Source organism: Haemorhous mexicanus, chromosome 5, assembly GCF_027477595.1.
Source record: "Haemorhous mexicanus isolate bHaeMex1 chromosome 5, bHaeMex1.pri, whole genome shotgun sequence".
Lineage (NCBI taxonomy): Eukaryota > Metazoa > Chordata > Aves > Passeriformes > Fringillidae > Haemorhous > Haemorhous mexicanus.
Window position 1 is genome coordinate 16,208,335 of NC_082345.1, and position 25,747 is coordinate 16,234,081.

Consider the following 25,747-nt stretch of genomic DNA (forward strand, 5'->3'; position numbering starts at 1 on the left):
GGGTGTTGCTCTTAAGAGATGAATCAAAACTCCAGGAATATCTGTGCTCAAACCTTGGACCTCCAGTTTTAAGCAGGTGAATCTATGTTATAGTTTTCTATATATAGTTTTCTATCTGGGTGCAAATGACCCATGGCACTTTCTTGATTTCAGCAGTTAGCAGATCCTCATTCAGTGCAGGAGGCAGCAATGGAAACAGCTCCCTAACCTCAGATTTCTAACTCAAAATTAGCTTGGATAAACAGCACCTGAGGATCTCTGTGCAGTGACAAGTTGTTATTCCTGGAAAGGGAGAAAGAGAGAAGTACTCTAGCAGTATAATACCACCTATAAAGAATTTAACTGCACCCCACCATGGTAGTAATGCAGACTGAGAATGTTCAGAGAAATCCCATTTTGGATCTCAAATGAGGCGGCCAGAACACACCTTCACGCGGTCTGTGCGGTTGTTGAACAGCCCAATGCGCCGGATGGTGTTGAGGATTGGGTCGTTGCTGTCATCAATCATGTTGTGGGTGGTCACTGGAGGCAGAGAGTGTCTCTGAGCACAGAAAAGACAATCCATAAATCAGACAAACTCTTGGCAAGCAGTCCTGTTGCCATTTCCTAAGGCTACTGGAAGACAGCGGCAGATTTTGTCATTGACGTAAATAAGCCTAATTTACCTCAAAATAAATTAATTTGTACCAACTTTAAGAAGGGCCCACCATTTAATTTTGAAGATTGTTAGTCAATGTTGTATCTCATTAGCGTTTGATTTCATGTATTTAATAAAACTGAAAAAATCCAGGCTCAGGAACAACTCAAAGTTCACACTTAGCCCAGAATAAAAGAATTAGGAATGCATGTGACTGAAGCAATATCCATGGACTCCCCTACAGGTTAGTTTGGGTCATACTCTCATTAAAAACAATCAGAGCTGATTTTAAATGTTACTGATGAGAAGTGTATTTGCTGAAAACTTCTTCCCAATGCACACATATCACTATATGCCATACTCGATCCTTTTACATCATCACATTCATTTTTTAGATTAGCTGTTTATACAAATAACATATTTTCTAACCTGAGTTGAAAAGATGGCTCTTTTCATAATGCTTATGTCATCTCGGTCAAGAATCTTGTTCAGGTCTGGGATTTCTCCTCTGCAGAGGAAACACAACCAATTTTACCAAATGATTCATGGTCCTTTTTGTAAAGAAAATGAAGAAATGGCCAACAAGGTCTGATCTGAAGTTTGCTGATATCAACATGAACCTTTCCTTTGTTTTCATGGCCCTTCTTTATTCCCTATATTGTATTCTCCCACATACTTGCTGATCTGCTAATTAGCTGTTGAAAAAAGGCTAAAGAATTCCAACTGTCTTCTGAAACTATATGACTGAATCACTAACACATTTTACTTTGTCTCTGGTGCTTTTTTAAGCTGAATTAGCTAGTTTTTGACAGTGGATAAGCCTTTGTGTTACTTAGATATCCCTGTGTCTCTTACGAGTCTTTCCATTACAAGCTGTTGGAACCATTATTTTTTTTCTCTGTGATTTGCCTGTTAAACTAGTATCCTGTTTATGGTCCCATATCTTCCTACCATGCCCTCCTATGGATGTCAAAATCCCTTAGACGAAGAGCAGAAGCACAGAAACAGCACAAATAAAGCCACCTGAACATGAGGCTCTGCAAGGCAGAGCAAAGTAACTTATTCACTCACTTCAGCAAGGCATTGTAGAGTTTCCTTCCAAACTTTTCTTTCACAGACTGTGCAGTGTCCCTAGAAAGATAAACAAATATACACATAAAACAGAAGAATCCAGGACAAAGAGTGTAAAAGAGATTCCTGCTGCTGGAAATTAAACTGATATACTGATGGAACCAGGCACAGGCAGACAGAGGTCTGGTTCTCAAAGCTCTTTTCTCCAGCCAGCAGTTGTGCTGATGGATTCCTGCAGAGCTGAGGATTTAACCTGCACCTACAGATGAGTGCCCTGGGAAAGCCAGGGGCAGGCTTTACTAGGGATTCCTTCTAGCCCTCTTCTCTGACCAGAAGACCACATGTCAGCTGTGAAAAAAAGAGCATCTATATGACTCTAGGTACTGTAACATGGTCATTAATAATGGACGGAGAGAGCTCCAGCTTCTCTTGACATGGAAGAGAGATGCAAGATATAAGAATTAAACAAATAGGGATTTTCAAAACAAGCTTCCCCCTTCATTTTCTGCCCTATTTCCCAACTCACAGACTTTTCGAAACAAGTGTTAGACTAAAAGGTAGCTTATTTTAGTTTGCAAAACAAAAAACTTCCTGAAAAGCTCAGGCCAAGTTTTAAGCCATTAATGAGGCCTGTGTCAGACAAATATTATATTTTAGCTAAGGAAGAACTCCAGTGAACCCCTGTTCTGCATGCAAAGAGTCATTTTTATTATTCTGCCTGTGGCACAAAGTTCTGTTGTCAAAACAGCAAGTGCACTCTAAATTTGAGTAAGTCTACTGTGAGTGAAGTTCCACTTCATAGAACCTTTTCTGCCTTTCTGATTTCTAATTATACTTTAGGCAAAAACGAAACTTGTTAAGTGAAATCTTAAACTTTACCAAGCTGGGAATCCATCTACCGTTTTTAGGTGCTCTTTCCCAGGTCACATAGACACAAGAGTGGCTAAGTCAATTTTGGGTGAGTTGGAAAGCAACCAAATGTTAAGCCACACTGATTCAAATCCCAGCAGGATCGTTCTCACGTGACTATAATTTCACAGATTGCCATGCACAATATCTAAAATTTAACCCAAATGGGATAGTCTGCTTTTCCAGAAGCAGAGGAAAAGAAGGATTTTATACCCCAAGTCAGCCATCGCATATTAATTTCTAAGTGCTGTATTCCTTTGTAAGTGCCAACCTCATATTTTCTTCAATTTCTGTGGCATCCTGAGAATAATTTGATAATATTATGAAATACTGCTAGCAGGTGGGTTTATCCTGGAGTTCAGATTATTACCACGATAATGCTGCATACAGTGATGCAGAGCATCACTGCTTTTCACAGAGAAGAACAGCTGAAAGCAGACTTTTCCTATACAGAATCACACAGCAGTTAAAGTGAGGTGAAGGTTAATCCTGCTCCTGGCTTTGCTTTTTTGTTTGAAAAGCTGCAAAATAAGTAGGGCTGTGACAATTTTCCTTTTATAGCTGTAAGTTTCACTGCTTGGTTATGGCCACTGCTTGTTATAGTCCGTATAGAAAATTATAGACAATAGTTATCCACTGCTGATCTTCTGAATCACACAGTGCAATTTCCATATCTCTAAATAAAAGAAGATGTGTAATAATTTCTTTTTCCCACAGAGAAGCTCACTGTTAAAAACGAGCCGACAGTCCTTATTTTGTGAGAGCTCTGTGGCACATCCAAAGGGAGTACCAGAAACAGCCAGAAGACATCCAGAACTCTGGATTTTCTTGAGTATTTGACTTTGTTGCTATAAAACAAGTACTACTCACTAACAGAATGACAACACAAGTTAACTAAAAATAACTGTGGACAAAAAAACTAACAAAAACACTAAACTAAAAGAAGAAATATTTGACCTTATTTATGTTTCCCATCTCTTTCATCACTGCAATACATTCTAGTTACCCACAATCCTCAGTTGTAGCAAAAAGAAGGAGCATTATTCTCCAGCTGAGACTTTCGCATGAGTCCCCACCAGACTGTACCAGGATGGGAATGGCAATTACCAGAGCTGCTTCCGGACTGCTTGTCCTTTCAAGGTTTCCACGTTGAAATTGTTGGTTTTTGCTGGCATGATGAAGAAGACAATAACTGTAACATCAGTCTTGTGAACCTACATGACAAGAAATGGAGAGCAATTTAAAATAAAAACATCTGATACAGGGTATCAACTTTAGGAATTAGTCACAGGAAAGCCAAATGCACTTTGATTTTCCAGGAAAGCTCAGATCTTGTAGCTCTTGCTACAAATGAAGTTTTGTCAAATCAGAGATCAAGACAGAGATGTCACACAGTTTCAGTTTGGGCAATCAGATCTTTCTGAGCACTCATGGTTTAGAGAACGTGGCTTTGGCTGAACTGCAGAAAAATAAAAGTCCTACACACTTTCTCACCTGACACAAACTGTGCCGGCTCAAAGGAGTGAGTGCTTGGTTTACTATCTGAGCTATACCTAGGCATGATATTAGGGATCTCCTACAGCAGAGAAAGAACAACCATTTTCTACCTGAAACTCTGGCAAAAAACCTGCCAGACATGCAAGAAGCCCCAAGTAACTTATTGCCCATCTCTCCCATCCAGCTATTTCAAAGGCAGAAAGCACTTGCTGTAAATTCTGACCCTTTATTTCTAGGTGGTTTCACTTGCTAATTTCTCCTGTGCATGAACAAGGTTCAAAATACCATTCATTGCTGCATGAATGAGGTTTTACCCCTCTCAGCAACTGTTTAATGAAAAGCGAAGGGTGAACTCTTCAGAGCTGTAAAAATTAAATTACTTTGAATTGCCTCCATTTCAAATTTTAGATACAAAACCATTCAACAGTGTGCTTTCTCTCAGACTGACACAGAGGGAAATGTATAGCATAAAATAACCTATGGGAGTCATCTACCATGTTAATGTTAACTAATGTTCTTCTCTTCCCTCTCTTTAAAGTGGGTTCCAAGTCCATCGTGCTACAATCCCAGTGTGCATTAACAATCTCTCCCGACATCCATATTTTATTTGCAAAATTTTAGTAAGGTTTTCTAGCAGCAGAGGAAAACGCTTCTATAAAATAAAACAATTTCATGCAATGGTACTTTTTAGGTTCAGGCACAATACTGAGACTTGTTTAGGAAGTACCACCATTTCCAGATTTGTAATTAGTACAGGTAGTCTACCATTCCCAGTGGAATTACCTCTTGAATTAATTACAGAGCAAGTGTTGTTAGAACGGCTAATCAGATGCCGGCATCCACACTGGAAGACTAATGCAATAAATCCAGGCTCAGCTTCTGGGAGAAGCAACAGTACACTGTTCTATAAAGCCTGGGAAAACTAGCCCGTTTCCTCTAATTTCCATCAGCCTTGTTTACCATGGATGTCATCAGGAAGAATTTCTTCCGAGAAAGGGTGATCAGGCATGGAAGGGGCTGCCCAGCGAGGTGGTGGAGTCACCCTCCCTGTGAGTGTCCGATGAACAACCGGACATGGCTCTTAGTGCCACGGTCTAATTGACAAATGGGTGATTGGCCAAAGGTTGGACTCAATGATCTTGGAAGTCTTCTGCAACCCTGAAGATTTTATGATTCTATGATATAAATCATTAGCTGCAATAAGAGATTCCTGCAATAATTGCTCAGGCAATTCTTTCCCTCTTATTGCACAAGACCTTCCATGTTACCAGCGCTCACAGGAAACAGCCATGAAAATGCCATTAACAGGTAGCTGATGTTGCACAGCACTGCCAAACAATTGATTTCTGTTGTGGAAGAAATACTTCAATTCTGTGAGGTGATCTGTGTGAATGAAGGGATTAAGAATTTCCAGAAAATCCAGAGGCTCTAAATTGCATATTAATAGAGGGTGGTGGTAGAACAATTGTACTTAGGGCTTTGAACATCAGTGATTCTTTCATACCTGCTGACAGAGCAGTATCATAATTTTTATCCAGATTTTCCGTATCATTCAACTGTTCAGAGTACAAAGGACAGAGACTAGGACAACAGCTAGATCCTTGCTAGATGACTGAAAACCAATTAGCATTATCAGAATTTTTTCTGGGTTTTATTTTCCATATATTCATCATTGGGACACAACTGGAGACATTTTCATTGCCCTCATTGTAGCTGGTAAGGGCTCTGATCCGTGATTCTTAACAAGGCCTTGCTCTTATCTTCACTGAAATACTCCATAAAGGCATTTAGTAACATTGCACCGATTTTGTAGCTGAGGAAACAGCACCATAGAGAACTGAGAGGCTTCCCATTTCTTTGCACCACACAGCTCAGTGAATTTTAATGCAATATTCCCATCCAGTGGGGTAGCAGAGATTTAAAAGATCATAAACAGGTCCTAACAAATTAAGCAATTTGCTTAAAAGGATGTTTTTAAAATGAAGCTTTAAAGGCTTGCTTTTATTTCCATCACAATATGTAAGCCATCAGGGTAAACTCTAGAATACTATTTTCATTACTTCTCTCTAAAATCCAGGGAGGCAACCATGGATTAACTTCTTGAACTATGCAATCAATTATTTTCAATTATACAATCAATCAATCAAAACTGTGTTAAAGTATCATATATTCTGATGGTTCAGGAGGAGAGCCCTATGAAAACTGAATATCCCACAATTACTTTCCTATAAACCAGAGTATTGAAAGGGAATTCTTGTAGGGGTCTTCCACAGTATGGTGAGTTTGAGCATAAACTCTATGCTTTCCACAGCTGTGTAAGCTTTCTTACCCTCAGCAAAAAGTTTAATCTTGATAAGGCTTCTAGAAACATATCAGCTCCTTTGTTGGAAAACTCATATCTCCCAGCAATGAAGAAAAACAAGGTCTTGTCAAGATCGAAGTCAAGGTGGCTGAAAGCAAGAAAACAGACAAGAGCAAAGTATTTCTCGAGATACAATTAAATAAAACACACAACAGCTTTCTATTCTGGAGAAATTTATTATTCCCAGAGAAAAACAAAAGTGAGGCTTTTCTGCTGTGCTTTAAATTCACTACCTTAATCTGACAAACTGCATCTTGGGTAAATAACAAACAGATCAAGATCTGCTGTCTGAAATCACAATCTGTTAAGTAGAGTCAGATTTGGTGTCTAAAATTCCCTTAGCTTCTGACTGAGAAATCCCAGACAGACATTTGAATAAGCTGGTTTCAACATTTCCACTCCTCTGTGAAGTACTTGTAAATCCTTCTGCTTTGGTTCTTGCTTTAAATAGTGTTGGACAAGCATTGCTAATTTTTGAAAAGTAAAAGCATACCCATAGAAATGACCTCGAATGAACTCTTGGATCCTAGCCTTGTACATGGAATGCAAATTCTGAAACTCATGCATTGCTGAAAATTTCTTAATGTTCAAGCCATTTGGGGTGACAACATCTGGAAAAGCAGAGAAAAGGCAGAGGTAGACATCTTCAGAGTCAGAGAAATCTTTAAGGAAAGAACCAATGTGTCTCAGGTTTATGTGAACAGGTTATGTCTTTATGTTACTCAGGGGGAGGGAACAGCACTGCCTCCACAAAGCTCTTGCACGTGGCTCTGCACTGTCTGCAGCATGAAAGCAGCATTCACCTGTCCTCAGCACTGGGTAGACCCTGCCCTCTTGTTCTGTCAAGACTCCAGTAATGTCTCCACTGAGCCATACATTTGTTGTGCAACTTGCCCTTTACCTCTTTATCCTTGATATCACTGTTGCCTGCTTGATTACTACAGACTGAGAGCCCTTGGAAGCAGAAATTGTGCTATGCCCTTGTTTAGTGCATGGCACAACAGATATCCATTCTATCAAAACTTCTGAGGATTTATCAAAAAAGGGAGCATATAAGAAACATTTATAAAACAGCCTCTTTCCAGTAATCAGTTGCATTTCCCCTAAAAACATCCATGGAATAGTACACTTTACATTTTTACTGCTGCTCTTCTCCAAGATTCTAAAGGATCTTACAATTAAAATTTGTCCATTTCCAGCATTTTAAAGGTAGAGTTTTGTCACTGACATATTTTCTGAAAAATACCTTTGCTAGGATTTTTCTCCTGAGAAGCTGAGAGGCCTCAGAAACAAAATGTAATCAATAATTATCTGCTGCTGTAGAATCTGGCAGGTGCATCTTTGATTGGTCTCATGTGAATTGTTTCTACTTGATGACCAATCACAGGTCCAGCTGTGCCAGGACTCTGGTCAGGCACAAGATTTTATTATCATTCCTTTCTTTGCTAGCCTTCTGATGTCTCCTTTCTCTTTCTTTAGCCTAGTTGTAGAATATAATTTTCTTTTAATATAATATTATCATAAAATAATAAATCAGTCTTCTGAAACATGGAGTCAAGATTCTCATCTCTTCCCTCGTCCTGGGGACCCACAAACACCACCACAGAGTTTCAGGATATACATAGAGGACAGCCACTGAAATTCAGTCACTCTTAGCCTTCCTGGTAGATCACAGCAGCTATTCAAAGGCTTGCCCTAAATCCAGCCCAAGTAAATGGAAAGAATTCCATTTTCTGTTCTTTGGGCTGGGTTTTGAATAGAAATGAAAGGGAAGGCCAGTTCCTCAGCAGATGTATTTCATGGCAACACAACTGACTGAAACAGACTTACACTACTTTATGATACTTGCCTGACATTATGCAAACAGCACAGCTATTTTTGATTATCTCCTTGAAAATTACAGTCTGCTTCAGCAATATATGTTTCCCTGCCATGTAAGGGATCTCTGGTTAAACTTTCACCTGTAAAATGTCCTGAAACCCTCTAGGTTAAACTACAACAGATAAAAACATAACCTTTAGTAGTAAGCATGAAATAGCAAAAGTCTTGATGGATCTGTTTCTGGAATACCAGTTTTGACCAGGAAAGACCAGGAAATCTTTACTTGTTAGGTACTTAAGATTTGGTTTTCAATGACCAAACAGTCTTGGTGGACATGAGAAAACTTGTGCTTTTACCTTCTCCTGCCCAGCACTTAAGAATTCTCTGAACAAAGACCTCTTGGGGGAGGTAACAGAGCAGAACCATCCTCCACTGCATTTACCCACAACACACCCTCTCCTTTCTCTGACCTGTTTCTTATTCTGTGTGGGAGAACTGGCTAATGCAGGACAGAGCTTTGAGACTCCAACCATCTCAAAGACTTCCCCAGGTATTTCTGGCCAGCTTCCTTCCACACTCACATTCATTTATCAGGGAGTTTTGCAGAGTCTCACCCACCAGCAGCAGCCTCTGTATAACTTTGGTTTAACTGCAGCTTCATTTATCCTTTCATGAGGATTGGGGCTCAATCCAGCTCTTGTTTAAGGCTTTGAGATGCATGACAGACATGGTGGCCCAAAGAACCCAGTTCACTATTTCTGCTCAACACACAGGAATATTTTGAACGTGTGTGAGGGATGAAGTGATGAAAGAGAGCTTGGTGCCTATGCTGGATTTTTTTTGTTTGTTTGCTTTTATTGCTGTTCTTGTTGTTTAATGAAAGAACAATATTTTTGCTTGAAAAATTGTCCCAAATAGGTCAAATCAGAATGTTTTGACTTCTGTATTTATAGGAAAGAAACTATTTAAGTAATAGTAGCATAGAATTAAGTTTTCTCTTGATAGATCACTAACATTTGGAGTTGACTTGTACTTTTTTTCAGGGTTTCCATCTATGATTTTGATAAAATACATACAGATAGGAAGCCTAGATCTAGAACTCAATTGATACCTGAACCTCTTGGGATTCAAAGTCTTCTCTGCTGCTAATGAGAAGTATGTTCCATATCTGAGGGAAAACATTAGAAATTCCATAACACCAGTTTTCAAATCACAAGAATATAACTTATGATCACTGACAAAATCCTGCTGGATAAGTCAAAGATACTCAAGCTTTTGACAGATACGGTTTGATAAACTGTTGATCGCAAAACAACTGCAGCAAGTGGGATCAGCATAATGCAACCAGTCATTCTGCCAGGTTTAGATTGGCAGATTGGCCTTTGTCCTGCTGCAAAAGTTCTCTATGTAATCAGGTTTATTACATTTTAAAGGGACTTCTCCAAGTGATGAGATTTATAATTTAAATTATAATCCAAGTTTGATGTTAAAGAGGAGCAGCAGAGACAACTCAATTTAGCACATTTCTGAGTTATTTTTAGCTAACAATTTATTTGAAAAATTTTTGTCTCAATAAATGCAAATAAAATTTAATTGTATCAATTCAGCATCCTCCTTTTAAAGGTTTATTTTTAAAGCGGATGGAGAAATGCACACATGCTTTCAGTAGTCATGTTCCTTTGCAGAATTCAAGCTCAATGACCTACAGAAGGATTGATGGGCATTCCAAAAATTCAATGTCTATGCAGATTTCACAACTTCAGAGAGAATAAATAGTGTGAGAATAGGGTCCTGCACAGTTTATTTGTGGTCTTCGATTCAGATAAACTATTAAAGTACTTATTCCCATCAGAACATTCTTTCCACTTAGAATTGTCTCTTAGGATTTGGGGTGACAATTTCTACTGAATTTCTTTCTGGCTATGTTAATATGAAGCACAACATGTGTCAGTAGTTTTTTAACCCAAACATTAAGTATATTTACTTGGTTTCTTCAAAGTTGCAAGAATAATCACAAAAAGCTCAGGCCTGTGAATCTCTGTGCATGGAATTCTCTTCAGCTTCAACTGATGTTTTATCTGTGAGGAGTCTGGAGATTTTCTTCCCCAAATTAAACTGGATTCAGAATCATTTCAGTCTCCTAAAATCCCAAAACATAGACTATGATTTTCAATTGTAGCTGTGGTGGGGAGAAGCATCATGCCTATATAAAAAAAGCTTTAAAAGTCTGGTTTTCAGAGTGCTCTGCACTTTGTAAAAATCAAGACATTTCAGGGATCTCCCAGTTTAAATGACTGAACTTCAGTGACTTTTAAGACATGGCTTTCGTGCTTAAAATAAAATGAAAAGGTTATCTAAGTCCACCGTCCTATTGACAGCTAGTCAGGAATGAGGCAACGGATTCCACGAACAGCTCTTTTGTTCAGGCTCAGGAACCACAATGTGGCTTGAAGCATTGAAGTTAACCAGGATAACAATCTCAAACTATAATCAGCACTGCAAATCAACCAGTAACTCTACAAAGAGTAAGCAAAAAATCCCCCAAACAAACAAATAAAAAAAACCTCAACAAAAAACCAAAAACATAAGAAAAAACCAAGCCCAAACAAACACAATAATTTGAGCACTGTTTTATTTAAAATAACCAAGATACCAACACACCTGCTAAATAGTCTCCAAAACTGTTGCGCAGTTTTCCCCTCATGCTGCTTACCTGCAGATGGAGTATTGGGGTTTATCCCTAGATAATGCACTGAGATGATTTAAAGAGAAATTTGATGACACATCAAACCGGGATCATGTCCTTACTCAAAATCCATGCATGGAACAGGACAAGGTTGCTAAGCTTCATATTTTATGAGACTAATATTAGGGGGAAAACCAGACAGATTATTGGGCACAGAACTATTTTTTAAACTCTATTTGTTGGCCTAATAGAAAATATTTTATCTATATGAAGCTTATCATGGTTCAGTTCTAAAAGCATGGAAACCCTGCCATAGACAAAATTCCTGAGGCTGAGGAGTCCTGACAAAAAAAAGCCTAACATCCATGGAAAATTGGTTAATCCCTGTAGCATAGCCAGACATGCCTGTGCATGTGTTCTTTCTCTTCATGTTTGCATACCTGCTCTATTATGTTCATTCAGTCTAAGGAAATGTGGGCATTCTGAGGAAATAACAGTAAAAAAAAAAAATTCACGTCTTACCAGGGCTTTTTTTAAGCATATGTTCTGCTTCTGTAGCTGTGATCTGGGAGACTGTGGTGAACACATGGGCACAATGTACAGATGCCCGTTCCATACAGTACCGATGGTAAATCTGCCTCTCTCCAGCCTCCTTGTCAATGTCAAACTGTTAAATAACAAAACCAACAAAAAAGACACCTGTGTGACATGACCATCAAACTGTCTCCCTCAGGGAAGGTTTCTCCCTAGGCTCCTTTTCCCCAGGGAATGAGGACCGTGTGATTATGCTGCTGTTTTGTCATTCTGGCATTTGAACTATTTTACCAACTTCAAGGAGTTTGAAAGAGCAAGAGAGCTCTCAGATCCTGTTGTTCCTCAAAGAATGGCAGCTCTACCATGGAAGGAAATCTAGATTAATGATCCCATTAAAGGTAAGGATCTGTGCAATTTAGCCTGTTAGCTAGCAATGTATCATGTTGCAGCTTGAACGGGCTTGTTGGAAAACTTTGGAGAGCAGGGAGGTTGCTGGTAGCTGAAGGGAAGAGAAGAAAAAAGGAATGTGGATGAGGAGAGAACCTGGGGAATTAGCAGAATGGTGGAAATCACAGGTAGGCAAGAGAGAAGTGGAGAGGCAGCATATAACGATTCAGTCACAATTCCCAAGAGAAAAAAGAAAACAGAAGATGAGATATTTTCTGACACTCAGAGATATTCTTCCTCCAACTCTGCCACTCTTACTTGCTTGCTGCTTCTTATATTTCAGTTTGAACTCCCTTAATTTTTAGAGGCAGATGCAAGTTAAACTGCTAGATAAGACATTCCAAACACCCAAGTATTCCTAAATCACCTTTAAATCTTGCAGCTACCCTTTTTTAAACTGAGCTTATATTATCCTGATGCAATGAAAATGCACAATTCCCTTGAGTCCAAGCTTCAAGGTTCAAATGCTCATTAACAGTGTTCACTGCAAAATCGCTACAAGATAGTCTAAAAAAGGTGCTTTCAATTAAATCACAATCCTCTTAGTCTTTCATGATGCTTCACTTCTGGAAACAGAAATCTTGAGTTCCCAAGGTCAACAGCATGGACACCCTATGGCCTGTGTGAGTTTCATGGAGGGTGACAATGACTCTCAGTGAGCTCTGTCGTGATCACTGCCTAATGCTGGCTGCACAGCCTGATTTTGATTGCATTTGACTGTGTAACTTCACTGACCATAATAGATTTAACCCCTATCACAGGCAGGGCAGACAGCACTTTCTATAGTTAGGCCTGTGTGACCCCTGCAATGGCCAGCTGCTTTTAGCACTTCAGAACTTGGACAGAAGTAAAGCTATTTAGACTGTGACCTGTTCTGCAAAGCTTAATGCTGGTACAGAACATACTGTGAGAAAGTTGATGCAATGTGAACCATTTCAGGGATCTACAGTGAAGCAAAAACCTTCTTATTTTCACTTAGATAGGTGTAGACACATATGTAGATATCGATATCTTATAACTGCTTTGCTGAGAAAGTTAATTGCTTTTATCTGCTTTAATTCTGCATCAGTGCTATAATACTAGAGGCAAAGTGGCTTCCACTGTGTTGGTTGAAAGTGCCAATCTAACCACCCTAGTGTGACCAAAAAAAAAAAAAAAAAAAAAGCACTCTTGAAAAGTCTCAGCTGAAAACTTCCAAAGAAACTAGATGCTTTATTCTGGTATTGATGATCCTCTATAGCAAGAGCTTTTCTACATTTGCCAAATACAATTTACCACATAATCTGCTAAATATTGTGATAGCATTTCTCAGTTGTATCCTCATATATCGTCTTTTCTGCATTCCCCATGAGAATTTTAGAGCATGCAATGCAAAGGATATTTTCTCCAGAACATTCATCTCATTTGCCACACAAATCAAGTGGTAGGAAGAACACAAAGAGAAAAATGAAGGCGAATTCATTAGTCTCCTTATAGTGCCACAGGTCTCAGCATCATCCTTGGCTTACACTAAACTGAATAACAAACAGCTCTTAACTGCATATTTGATTGTCTAAACATTCTGTGCAAAAAAGATCCAAAATGGGACAGTTCTTTAGCATGCTAGACAAACACATGAATGGGATGGGCACAACTACACAGTCAGAATTATGTAAGTACTTTCAAACACATCTGTCTTTCTATTAAAATACTTTTGAAATTGCTAGCAAACAAATTGCTGGTCAAACTTCAAAGGCCTTTTGTTCTCTTTTCCCTTTCTAAGCAATAATGGGTTTTAATTACAAAATGTGATTAAAAATTAAATTTGGGACATGCTCGCCAACTGTTGATAAAGACTCCCTGTAACACTGCTGGGACAAAGGTTTATAAAAAGATTGTTATGCACTATGACTTATTTCTAGTTAACTTTTATTTCTTTGGTTTTATGAAAAGACTTTACATATTTAACACATATCAGTACTTATTTCTTCATTGCTATTCGTTTTCCCATCTTTTATAAATAGGAAATATTTTATTTTGTGTATGCTTGTGGGGTTTTTGGCATGTTTTTGCAAAGGTACACAGTTCCACATCTATTAGGAAGTACAAACAGAGGTCATGGGGATCTCACATTTCATTTGCTCTCATTCTCCAGCAGCTTCCAGCACCAATCAGTAAAGCAAGACCTTGACTTTTGACCTCAGGGTGGAGTAAGGGCTGTGCACTTCTGAGCAGGCTAGACAAGCGACTTCAGAAAAGAGCCTTAGCCAAGTTGAAGGGCAGGTTAAATGAAAATTAATTGATGAGACAGTGCAGATGACAAATTTAACCCACCTAGTCCTGTGCAAAGCTGAGCCTGCTCTGACAGTCTCCAGAGTTAGAGGCACTGTGGGGCATGGGACAATATGCTGAAACCAGAAGGACTCCAGGGCAGCTCCTCACCCCCAACCCAATGTTCCTGCTCAACACTGAGCCCTGCACTCTGTCCAGCCCAGATCAGGCACCTGTGAACTCTGCTCCATATCCTTTGGGTTCAGCCAGAGCAAAGCGATATTCCCGGCAAGTGCGTCACGCCTGCTTTTGTTTGTTTGCTGCTATCAGCAAATGGGAACACTAGCCAAGCCACAGATCACAGCTGCATCAAGAGAAAGAAAAAAACCTAAGTCAGATGAACTGTTTACAGAACCCTTTAGGGTAGAAGAGGCTCTAAAGGTCATTTAGTCCAACCATTTCAGTGATATTTAAAGGCCAACAGCTTCAATATCCACTTCCCTGTAAATTTATTGGAGGATCCTCTCCTTCCCTGACTGGTAGAAACCAAGCAGATTATTAGAATTTATAAAATGGCAAGGATTAGAAGGGGAAATTACTCCTTTATAAGGCCACTCTAATTTCAAAGCAAAAGAAGATGTTCCACAGGTGCAATGCCTTGGAGTAAAATTTGCATTTGCTGCAGAGCAATTCTGAAGGAAAATTCTGGTTCATTTCTGTGGATTCTTTTGTTCATTTTCCATGGATCCATGTAATGAGCATAACATCTCATTGATCTCTTAAAATTCAACATGTTAGGGGGCACAGCAGGTAATCACTGAGCCTCCCAGCATGACACTCTGAACTTTGAGTGAAAAATAAGAGAATATTAAGCAGTTATTTTTCTTCTGGAAACAATCACTGAAGTAGTAAACCTGAATCAGCTATTCCTACTTCAAAATTATAAAGATGAATTGCAAAGTATTTCCAAAACACAAGAATTATTTGAGAGTGGAAAAGGAGGAAGGACTATGTTAGCCATCTAAATTCTTGTCTGAAAGAAAGACAAATTATTTGTCACAGTCTACAAAGAATCTCTAGATACTGATATTAGGCTATGCTCTCCTAATGAAAAAAAAGGATGGTGAAAACCAACAGAAGTTAAACCAATACAAATTCAAACTGGAATTAATATATATAATTTTTCTAAATAAAACATTAAGACAACTTTGCAGAAATAATACAGATTCACTATTTAATACCCTCACCCTTTAAACCTTACCTCAAGAGTGGATAATATAACTAAATATTTCGTAATTCAAATAAAAGGTACAGGTTTGATGCCTCAGGATTTTAAACAGAGAACGAAATAATCTTTCTTGGTCTTTTTTAAAAGAGTGGTACCCTCAAGTTCAAAGTGATTCTGCAGGACCAAGGAACAGTCAGAGACTCGTTTGAAGTTCAAATTCCTAAGTGACTAAAAGGTAGAATGGAAACATTTTTCCTTCATGCCTAATCGCACTGGCTGCTGCTGTCTGAATTAGGTAAGAACCACTCCCTTAAAATCCAGCTTACATCAAATTTACCTCCTGTTGACTGTTGCCTTGTATAAAGAGAACTTTCATTCTGGTACAGCTCTGCCAGGCCAAAAGAGCATGAAATTTACACTTCCTGGCTTAAATCAGATTTCTATCAGCTGCTCTGCTGACAAAGTGGATTATCTTTGTGTAACACTGAGCTTGGTGACAAACTGGACAGTACAGCACTAAGTGGAGTGAGACATTGTCAGCAAAAAAAGCTCTTGACTATTCATTTTCATTGGGATTTTTAGTACTTTTCCTTTTAGACTTCTTAGGACAGGATTTTCCACCACTTTGCAAACAGGATTCAGCTGCCCCTGCAAGAGGTGAATAAAAATGTTCCAAGGTCTAAATAGAAGTGTTACACATCAGGAGGGCAACCTAAGGAAAAAGGCAATAAAGACTATGACTGATCTTTTTTTCCTTCTCCCTTTACCATTAAGTTCTAAGTATTTTTTTAGTAAGAAGCATCAGAGGCTGAAGCACACTAACTTCTTCATGATGCCAGGCCAGTGGTCCCAAAAATAATTTCAGATGATTGCCTCTCAGCTGAAATTCCAGGTTAAATAATTTTCCAAAATGAGCTGTCTATTCACTTAGGAACTTGTTTGGATCATCGGTGTCTCAGCCAATTTATGAAAGGTGCTGGTTTATTTAAAACTCTAGAGGCATGAAAGGATACAAAAAAAATCCCCACACCAAACAAAAAAAACTAAATCAGTCCCCTCAAACAATGGGGAAAACAATAACAGATTGAGAATGTTAATCTTCAGCTGAGAAGCCAAATCCTCCTGAAGAGTGAAAGGCCCCACAGACTCAGAGATTTTTCTCACAGAAATTCCTACGTTTTAGCAATTTTGGTTCAGTTTATCTTGGCAACAAACATAATCTCACACACCAATGTAAAAGCTTCTCTGGACATGGAGACAATGGGACAATGCCCCATCGGCTGGACCATTTAGAAATACAAAAGTTCTTAAACTTCTATTGGGAATTAAACTCATAAAAAACTCTGCTTGATATTGAAATTAGGAAGTGTTGAGTTTGGAAGAGTTCAAAACAATAACCAATAGGTTTAGTGAGCAGTTCCTGGCCCAGTCATCTACCTAGGGTTCTTCAAATAATTAAAAGATAATAAAAATAAAGACACTGCCAGGTACGGTACATGTCACCCCCTTTTGTTCTTTTGGTTTTCCCTCCCTTCCTTTCTCCAGGATAAGAGTGAATTAAATGTGAATCTAGTGATTATATGCACTAAATAGTAACACAACAGTGTTACTTCTGGTGGCCACAGTGCTCCTGAGCACCTTCTAAGAGTTTAACACCCAGGTTCTCACTGAAGCAGAGGCAGATAAATTCCAGCCAGCCCAGATGAACTGAGTTAAAACTGTAAGAATATAAGAATAGTATAAGCTCAAACCTTAACCACAGAATCATTAAGGTTGGAAAAGACCTCTAAGATCACTGAGTCCAACCTTTGACCAACCAATGCTTGTCAATTAAAGCACAGCCCTGAGTGCCATGTCCAGTTGCTAAGCTGTAATGCTGCCTAAGAACCAGGATCCCACCTCTGACTGAGGCAAAGAGCAGATGGCTCAGGAAGAGGTCAGGACTCACACAACATTACAGTTTTACATCCATAGAGCACCCTCCCATCTTCCAGCCATCCACAGCTTTCCTCTACTTGGCTGACTGGGTTTGCAGCCCCCCAGAAAATGTCCTCCTACAGATTACAGGCTTACATGTGCCCTCAGCTCTTGGAACAGGGAGTTTTGGTAGCCCACAGCTCAGGACTCTACTGATCTTGCATGTTCTAGCCCTGCTTATCTATGGGGATGGTATGACAGTGCAGTGGGAGAGTCCTGCACTGTGTGGGCTGGGCAGAACCGTCTACCAGGCATCCTAACTCAGCATTTTTTGGACTGTGTTGAGGGCTCAAAACAAAGACATGAGGTTTCCTCTTTCCTCTGTATGAGCTGTATATGCCTGACTGCATCAGGCACAGTAAGGCCACCACTTTCATTCTGCGCTGCAGCCACTCTTCTGTGACGTCTGGCACAGCACATCCTGGCAGCTGCATCCTTCCCCCATCTCAGCTGCTGCCTGGTGGGAACTGTGTTCTAGCTGTGAAACACTGGTCAAACGTGAGAACTTAATCACACTTCAAAGGAAAACATTTATGAAATAGCACTGAAACAGGAAACCCAGCTATTTTTGGGGTGGGAGGGGGTAAAATGCTCTAAAAAAAATATTGCTTCCTCCAAAGATTAAACATTAGGAAGCCCTAAAGAATCTTCTTCACTAAGAAAATTGCTTGCTTGACCTAAATAGTTTGCTGCTAGAAGGCAACAACAAGAATATATCTGAAGATCTAGCTGTTATTTAATTACGGTATTTGAGATCAAGCTCTTGTGTCTCAACTGACTTTTGGGCCAAGGTGACCTTTTCACAGCCAAAGAAGCCCCCACTAAGATAGTTAACTTTTCCAGGAAGAGTTTTAGCATCCTATAGAAATATTAAACAATGATATAACAGCTTGACATCATTTCCTCTATTAGTACCTTTAAATGTCAACCCACAGAGGGCATTACAGCCTAGAAATCCACACTTTCCTTCCCTTAAATACTATTTACAGCCATTTAGAATAATATTTGAAAATGATACTTATGTTTCATTCCACATATTCTTAGAACAAAATCTGTATAGACATTTCTGTATTTTTGACATAGCTGATGGTTACCAAAGGGATTTGTGAGGCTTTGCAGGATGGACAGTGCTTTCACACAAAGATATTCATGTCATGTGTGGACAGAAAAAACTATATTAAAACTGTGGCTAGTTTATAAATATATTAAAATCTGCAGGTTTAGTCAGATGTGAGATCATGAGAGTACCTTTTGAGTATACAGACAAGGGTGAGGCCCCCAAAAGGATTCATGAAGAGAAAAAAAACCAGTTGCTTTGAGAAAAAAAGGACTACTTTCCAGACTTCTTGCAGCTCCCCCAATTAACCAGAACCAAAACAAACCACTCTATATTATACACACAGAGGGACTATGAGTGAGCAGGACTGTCTGGACTCCTACAGAGCAAGACTGCCTGCTGCCTTATTAATGCACCCAACAACCATAACTAACTTAGGAGTCTAGGAGAGATGATTTACAAGGGCCTGGAGTGACAGGACAAGGGGCAATGGCTTCAGAATGACAGAGCACAGGTTTAGATTGGATATAAGGAAGAAATTCTTCCTGTGAGGGTGGTGAGGCTCTGGCGCAGGCTACCCAGAGCAGCTGTGACTGCACCTGGATCCCTGGCAGTGTCCAAGGCCAGGTTGGATGGGGCTCTGAGCAAGCTGGGATAGTGGAAGGTGTCCCTGCCCATAGCAGGGGTCAAAATGAGATGTTTACCAAAAAAAAAACCGAAACCACTCCATGATTCCATGATTCTCTGTTTCTGAGTCAGGCCAGCAACATACAACTGCTTAGGCCTTGTCTGTGGAAGACACAGCTCCCCAGCATGTCGAGCTTCAAGCATCCAACTGAAAATTACCAACTATGTAATTTCCTTCACTGGTTTTAGCCAAAGAAGTGCATGAACAATGTGGTTTTTCATGTACCTCTATCTTCACTAAGTTCTGGAATGGAAAAATCTCTTGAATTCAGGTTTGTCTGTGACCATATGAGAAATCCCAGATCAGACAAAGTACCCCAGTGAGGGCAGTGGAAAAAACATTTGGGTCCTTGAAACATTGGCTTGTGTTATACTTTCAGGGGAAAGAGAACAGTGAAAATCAAAACCAATAGACAGTTTACACACATTCCAAGAAACACATATGAGTCTTTTGAAGTCAGAAAGTACTTACTACATTTGCCAGTTACAAATTAGGCCTAACATGAAATGCTTGAAATTAGGACTCACTGTGGTTTGTAAAAATTAAGAAGCAGGCTGGGGGAAAAACCTCAAAGCAGCCATGATCCACTGCAATTCTGAGGTATTTTTCACAAGAGGAGGGCTATTGGTTATTTTTTTTACTGTGTTACATTAAGAAAAAGTGTTGTGAGGCTGCACCTGAAGGGTCAGATGTTGGCTAGAGCTGAATAGGTTTTACTAGTTTCCACTGAGCTTTCAGACCTGTCAGATGAGACAAATGCACTCATGCCTAGACACTTCATGATTTTACAAAGACCATTTATAATGCTCTGGAATCAACAACCAGCTATGGGTCAGTCATAAGCAATAACACAAGACAGAAAATACAATAAATAGTGTAACACTGTAAACAGAAAGAGAGCCAGGAGATGATTAGCTAAAAAAAAAAAAAAAAAAACAGAGAAGAATGAGAAAAATGTCTCTTACCTGGTCCAGATTGTTGTAAAAGTCAATACTGGCTGCACACAAGTATCTCCCAAGCAAAGTTGCATGGGTAGTAAAAATTGTGGCGACGGGAAGTTTCTGTGATCGAGACAGGATTAAACCCACTCCTGCCTGCCACTCGTGGAAGTGGGCAATTATATTGGGCTTGTCATCAAACTGACAGGAAAGCTGAAAATAGAAAGAAATATATGAAACATTCATTATCCTGTCCATCATCCCAGCCCCAGAGAACTTTTCTTTTTCTTTTTTTGGTGAAGCCTTTTGTATGCTTGCTATCCTTCTTGTGACGCAACAGTACAATTTTAAGAGGACATTTGCCTTGATTTCCATCAGTCCTAATCCTTAGCCCAAGAAAAATGTGTGCCTCTCTAGTGCCTCAGACCAGACCTCTTTCTAGAGTGTCAGAGGGCTCTGTCAAGCACAGTCACTCAGACTCCACGCTGGGCAGCCCCACTGCCCTTCTTCTTGAAAAATATAGTTGAATGACCACTAAACATCTAAGTTTTAAATACAAATTTGATTCACATTGAGATCAACTTCCAAAAAATCTTGATTTTCAAACTGGAGAATAGGAACCACATCCCAAGGTGGTTTTGGTCTGCAAATCTCTAGATTTAAAAACTGTACCTCTTTCAAAAACCAGGCTGTTAATGATCCAAAAATCACAGCATCGTTGGCTTCTCGGTCATGAAAAGGGATCCCTATGTTGCTGACTTCCCAAAATTCACCCTTCCACTTGTCCAGGTTCCAAGCTGCTGATCCTATATCAAACAGTAAGACATAAGGGCTGCCCTCTATCAGCCATCTTCCAAAAAAGACCTATGGAAAAGAGGCAAGGGTAGGAAGGATAGAAAGAAAAGGTTAAAGTGAATGTAAAGGCCAGCTAGCACAACAATCTTCATCCATCAAATCTGAAGTATTTCACACAAAGAATGTGCATTCACAGTCTTACAACCCAGGACTTACAGTTTTCTTTGCAAAATACATGAAGTAATACTGAAGCAAAGGAAACTATAACGTTTAGGAACATTTTATTTTTAAGTCTTTCATTTTAGATTTTCATTGCAATAGTAACTTCTTTTCCATGAAAGAATAAAAAAAGGTTAAAAAGACTGCACTTGCTTGAATACGGAGGTCTTCTTATTGAAGTATGTGCCAGTTCTGTTCTTATTTTAAAATTATTATTTTCTTTCACTCATATATGTCTCCAGTCTTTTGCTATCTATCCTAGATTACTGTAGGACTGATCCTCGGTGCCTATAAACTACCATGACATTTCCTCCTTCTTTCCAGGCAGCACAGAGGGGAAAGATTCCAATTCCATTTGGAAGAGTGGAAGGATCAATCAGAAGTGGAAGATCAATCAGTCTCAATACCTAAAATCACATCAGGCTAAAAATGCAGCTTTCCTGCTTTGTCTCCATTGGTATAGTTAAACATTTCTAAGAGTATTCACAACTTCACTGCCTGCACTGGCCTGCCCAACCCAGCTGGGCCCACACTACAGTCTGCAAAGTCAAATAATTTCACATTAAATCTGCCATCAAAACGGCTGGGACCTCAGGGGTTGAACCCAGCCCTGATGCTGCAATGAACTAAAGAGAAGTCAGGTCTTGAAAACAAATAAGATAAAAGCTTTTGGCCTGTTTTCACAAAAAGTACAAGGCATAACAAAGGCAGGTTTGCTCCTTTTCAATCCTCATGTATTTATTTCAGACTGTCCAGATTTGCTATTCAGGAAAATGAGGCTAAAAAGCAGGGAACCCAGACTTCATCTAAATACATGGTCAGGTTGTGGCAAGAAACACACCTGACCTGAGAAGTTTGGAAGCATTCCTAGGTCCCCTGGTTTAAAACCATCCATAGTGATGCATAAGCAAAATCCAGACATAAATGTTAATAGGATAAGTGCAGCTCCTGGAAACGAGAGCGTCATTATTGGAGATCAAAGCTATATTTGACATCCCTGGGACAGATTTGCTGCTGTATATGAATACTCCAGCAGCACCAGGCACATGTTGGGCGGGCAGAGGTGGCTGATTAAATTGGATGCATTGCTGGAACAATATAAAGCATTGCAATCAATCTATCCCAGAAGTCTTTAGCTGTTTTTCAGACACAGGAGTGTTACAGAGGCAACATGGAAAACTTGATCAATCACCTATGAAAATCTGATGAAGATAAGAAATGGCAGATTGGACTTTTCAGTTTGAGCCTGTACAATTCAAGCATCATGACAGTGTCCCCAACAGACACCTTCCCAAGCTGTGGCACATACTCATCCAACAAAAGACATCTGCACAACAGGGCATTAGATCCTAAGAACAGCACAACTGCTCTTACAAAGGGAGACAAAGGCATTGCCAGTGCCACAGCTAGTGGCAACCCAAGAACTTCAGGAATTTCTACACTGAAGTGTGTCAATCCCCTCAGCAACAGTAAGAATCCTTCCCTGCTTCTGCCTCTGATGCTGTCCACATCTGTTCAGCACACAGCATGAGCAGTCAATTTTTCCTCCTGCAAACTGGCATCTCTGAGGGACTCAACACTGAGACAGAGTGCAAGTGAGTTCTACATCTCTTATAAGGACTTCAAGAAAAGAGGTCAAATTTAGAATGAGTTACCTTCCACCCCTTTTCAGGTAACCAAAGCTGCTTGCAGTTTAGTATCTGCCCATCAACACAGCAGAAAATCTATTTCTTTTAGCAGATAATCTTTATAGGAAGAAGTTTATTCCAACTTTATTGTTGGAGAAACTGAACCTCAGAAAGGCTATGAGATCACACAGAAAACATTGGTTAAAAATCATGTTGGAAAGAAAGATGAATCCACTTCTTGTGTTCTGGTTTAACCTCTCTTCTCAGGGAACTGACAGCTGGTTGCACTGAACTGAGGAAGTGGATCCTTTGTCACCTCAGTTCTTTTCTCAAGTTCTTTTCTGGCTTCAGGTCAATATTTTTATGTAACATTAGAAAAACTAAGAGCTAATGGAACGCGAACGCTCTTCTCACTCCCATACAAGAATGTGAAATAAGGGCACAAAGTAAGGTCATATTATATGTACTAAAATCTCACCATACTTAGAGACCAGATAAATAAGTCATTAATCCAGTTAAGCAGCCTTGCAGATAAATGACTGTTAAAACCCATAATTGGATGAACTGGTTCCTCCTCAAAAATAACCTTTAATGAATTGACTCTGCTGTTCTAACAGTGGATTCCGAGCCTTTCCCATTGTGACATTGACCAGGACTGCTGTGTCAAGTGGAATGACAAGAGCATTAACCCAAACTTTAATCTCCTCAGAGTCAGATTTGTTGCCCTGGGAAGCAGCAGCACATCTGATTTACCTGGCACCCTTGGCTTTTCATGGTGTCCATTGCCTTCTTAACTGCAGGGTTTGGAGGTTCAGAGAATTCCACCTGAGTCTTCACATTCTGCTCAAAATAGGGGCCAATCAGGAAATAGTTTTCACCCCATTCATCTGCTGTAGTTTTGGCTTTTGTCTGGATCACAGTGTAAATGCCTCCCACTGCAAAAGATCACAAAAAACAAAAATTAAAAAAGGGGCACAGGCTACAGATCTCTGTACTAAGCTCCAACCCATCTGTGGATCAGACACACTGCTAGTTAAATCCCTTCACATATGTAGGTTTTAAGTGAAATCCAGCCTCAGTCAAATAAATAGAAGTTCAGTCTCTTAAATGGTATCAGAGCTTCACTGTTCAATTGGGGGATTAAAATCCTGGGCTTCATACTTCCACTCTCCTATGTCTGATCTTGATTCTGCTGCATCCCAAGCATAGCCTTCTGCTTTTGTTTTATTGCCTCAGTTATAATTTTCAAACCTAAGAACTGAGCTTGTTTGACACAAACCACAAAGAGAAGTTGAGAAACGTATGGATTTCATTGACTGCTGCCTATAAAAATGGACTTAACCCAATATCCTCAAAGAATAAGGAGTCTTGTTCCATTATCAGTCTTAAAGAGTTGTTAAAGTTGGAGGGAACGTAGCCTACACTGACTACATAAGTGTCTGTAGCATCTTTCACCAAAATATTGTCTGCTTTAAAAGCAAATGCAGCATTCTAATGTGTAAGAGAATCCAGCAGCATCCCTTGACAAGTCAATACAGATCTATCCAGTCTTGCACATAGCGTGCAAGAGTCCCTTAGCTGCTCTTGCTCAGAGTTTGACATAGCTAGCCCTGGAATTCACACATTGGCAGGGCAAACCTCCCTTTGCCACAGTGCCCAGGGTGCCAGGCAGTGGACATTGCACCACCACCAAGTCAGAAGAACAAGAGGGCATGCTTGAATCCAGCAAGGGGGTGGGATGGCGAGGGAAAAGAAAACCTGAAGCCAAGGAGCATCTGCACACCAGAGACAATGAGCATAGCTCCAGCAAGGTGGGAGAGAGGGAGCACAACAGGTACAAAGAGCAAAAGGAACACTACAGCAGGGACTGGTGCTCCTACATAAAGTTTTTTCCCTCCACTGAATGTTGAAGCTTTGGAAATATTTGGCAGCACTCCGGGGATGGAGATGGTGTTACAGCTTCCAGCAGTGACATCAAAATTACCTATGGAGCCAGCATGAAAGCTGCCAGGGATTGAGAGCTGGCACTCTAGGCTCACCCTTTTAAAGCTGTTGGGATATCCAGAGATGCCAGTGCACCACATTCAATATAATTAAAAACCTTGAGAAGTTACCTAATTTTCCTTAAAAATCTGCCACTGCTATGTACAATATGGCAGCTGAAGTTGCTCAGCACTTTGGGAGATTAGTTCCCAGATTAATTAAACTTCATTCCCTGACAAACACAGAAAGCCTTCTGCAAAGCCTGGTGTCTTGCAGCCCTGGGGAGCCAAATGACAGACCTACAGTTTTAATTATGCTCCTAGAAAAGAAATTGTTCATTAAATGCCCTTTCTCTACAAATATCCTATTTGTTTTGAATGCTGAAAGGACCCCTGGTCTCAATATTTTCATGTCTCAGGATTCTAGGTATTTACAAAGAGGAAAAAAAAATGCAGTTCCAATCTACCAGCTCGCTAAACAGAATTAGTACAATAAATTATTACCCTTAATAATTCAAGACCTAAGAAGACAAGAATCTTACAGACGTCTGTTCCTAAATCAAGCTGTCAGTTCAAGAGTTTCACATCATGTAGCCATGGAATTGCAGAAGGAAACCTATGCAAAAGACTATTATTCTCCCCTTCATCAGGACCAGAAAGCTTAAGAAACTAATTTATAGTCATCATATTCTTCCATGGCTGCTTTGGACAGGAAGTTAGAGCACTCTTAGATAAATAACACTGTATTTTCCCTTCAAGTTACCCTGCTCAAGCTGAGAGAGTCTATTTGAATAGCTTGGATTCAGATAAACATAAAATTTTAGTTATATGAGACAAGTCAGGACATTCAAGCTAAAAAGCAATAGTTACAATGATACATCTGTTTTTATGGGGTGGTAAATTCAATACAGGAGCATAAGAGGCCTCAATCCAAAATAAGATAAATACAAGGCTTGGTAGAAATCTTAGTCATGAAACTGGCTGGTTTGAATTGGCAGGGATACAGAGCTTAGAATGAGGA

At 39.6% G+C, this 25,747-nt stretch overlaps 1 protein-coding gene across 3 annotated transcripts in view; it reads right to left on the reverse strand.

The window, feature by feature from the left end:
* Positions 1 to 25,747, reverse strand: part of GYS2 (glycogen synthase 2) — a 41,718-nt gene that overhangs the window by 9,139 nt on the left and 6,832 nt on the right. For all 3 annotated transcript variants that reach the window (XM_059846095.1, XM_059846093.1, XM_059846094.1), the window contains 10 exons: positions 23,498 to 23,679; positions 20,775 to 20,966; positions 20,130 to 20,315; positions 11,506 to 11,650; positions 6,970 to 7,087; positions 6,444 to 6,564; positions 3,725 to 3,831; positions 1,709 to 1,768; positions 1,067 to 1,145; positions 428 to 541 (listed from right to left, as the gene is read on the reverse strand). In XM_059846095.1, the coding sequence (XP_059702078.1) occupies positions 428 to 541; positions 1,067 to 1,145; positions 1,709 to 1,768; positions 3,725 to 3,831; positions 6,444 to 6,564; positions 6,970 to 7,087; positions 11,506 to 11,650; positions 20,130 to 20,315; positions 20,775 to 20,966; positions 23,498 to 23,527 (1,152 nt within the window). In that variant the 5' untranslated portion in view covers positions 23,528 to 23,679. The remainder of the gene's footprint in view (positions 1 to 427; positions 542 to 1,066; positions 1,146 to 1,708; positions 1,769 to 3,724; positions 3,832 to 6,443; positions 6,565 to 6,969; positions 7,088 to 11,505; positions 11,651 to 20,129; positions 20,316 to 20,774; positions 20,967 to 23,497; positions 23,680 to 25,747) is intronic.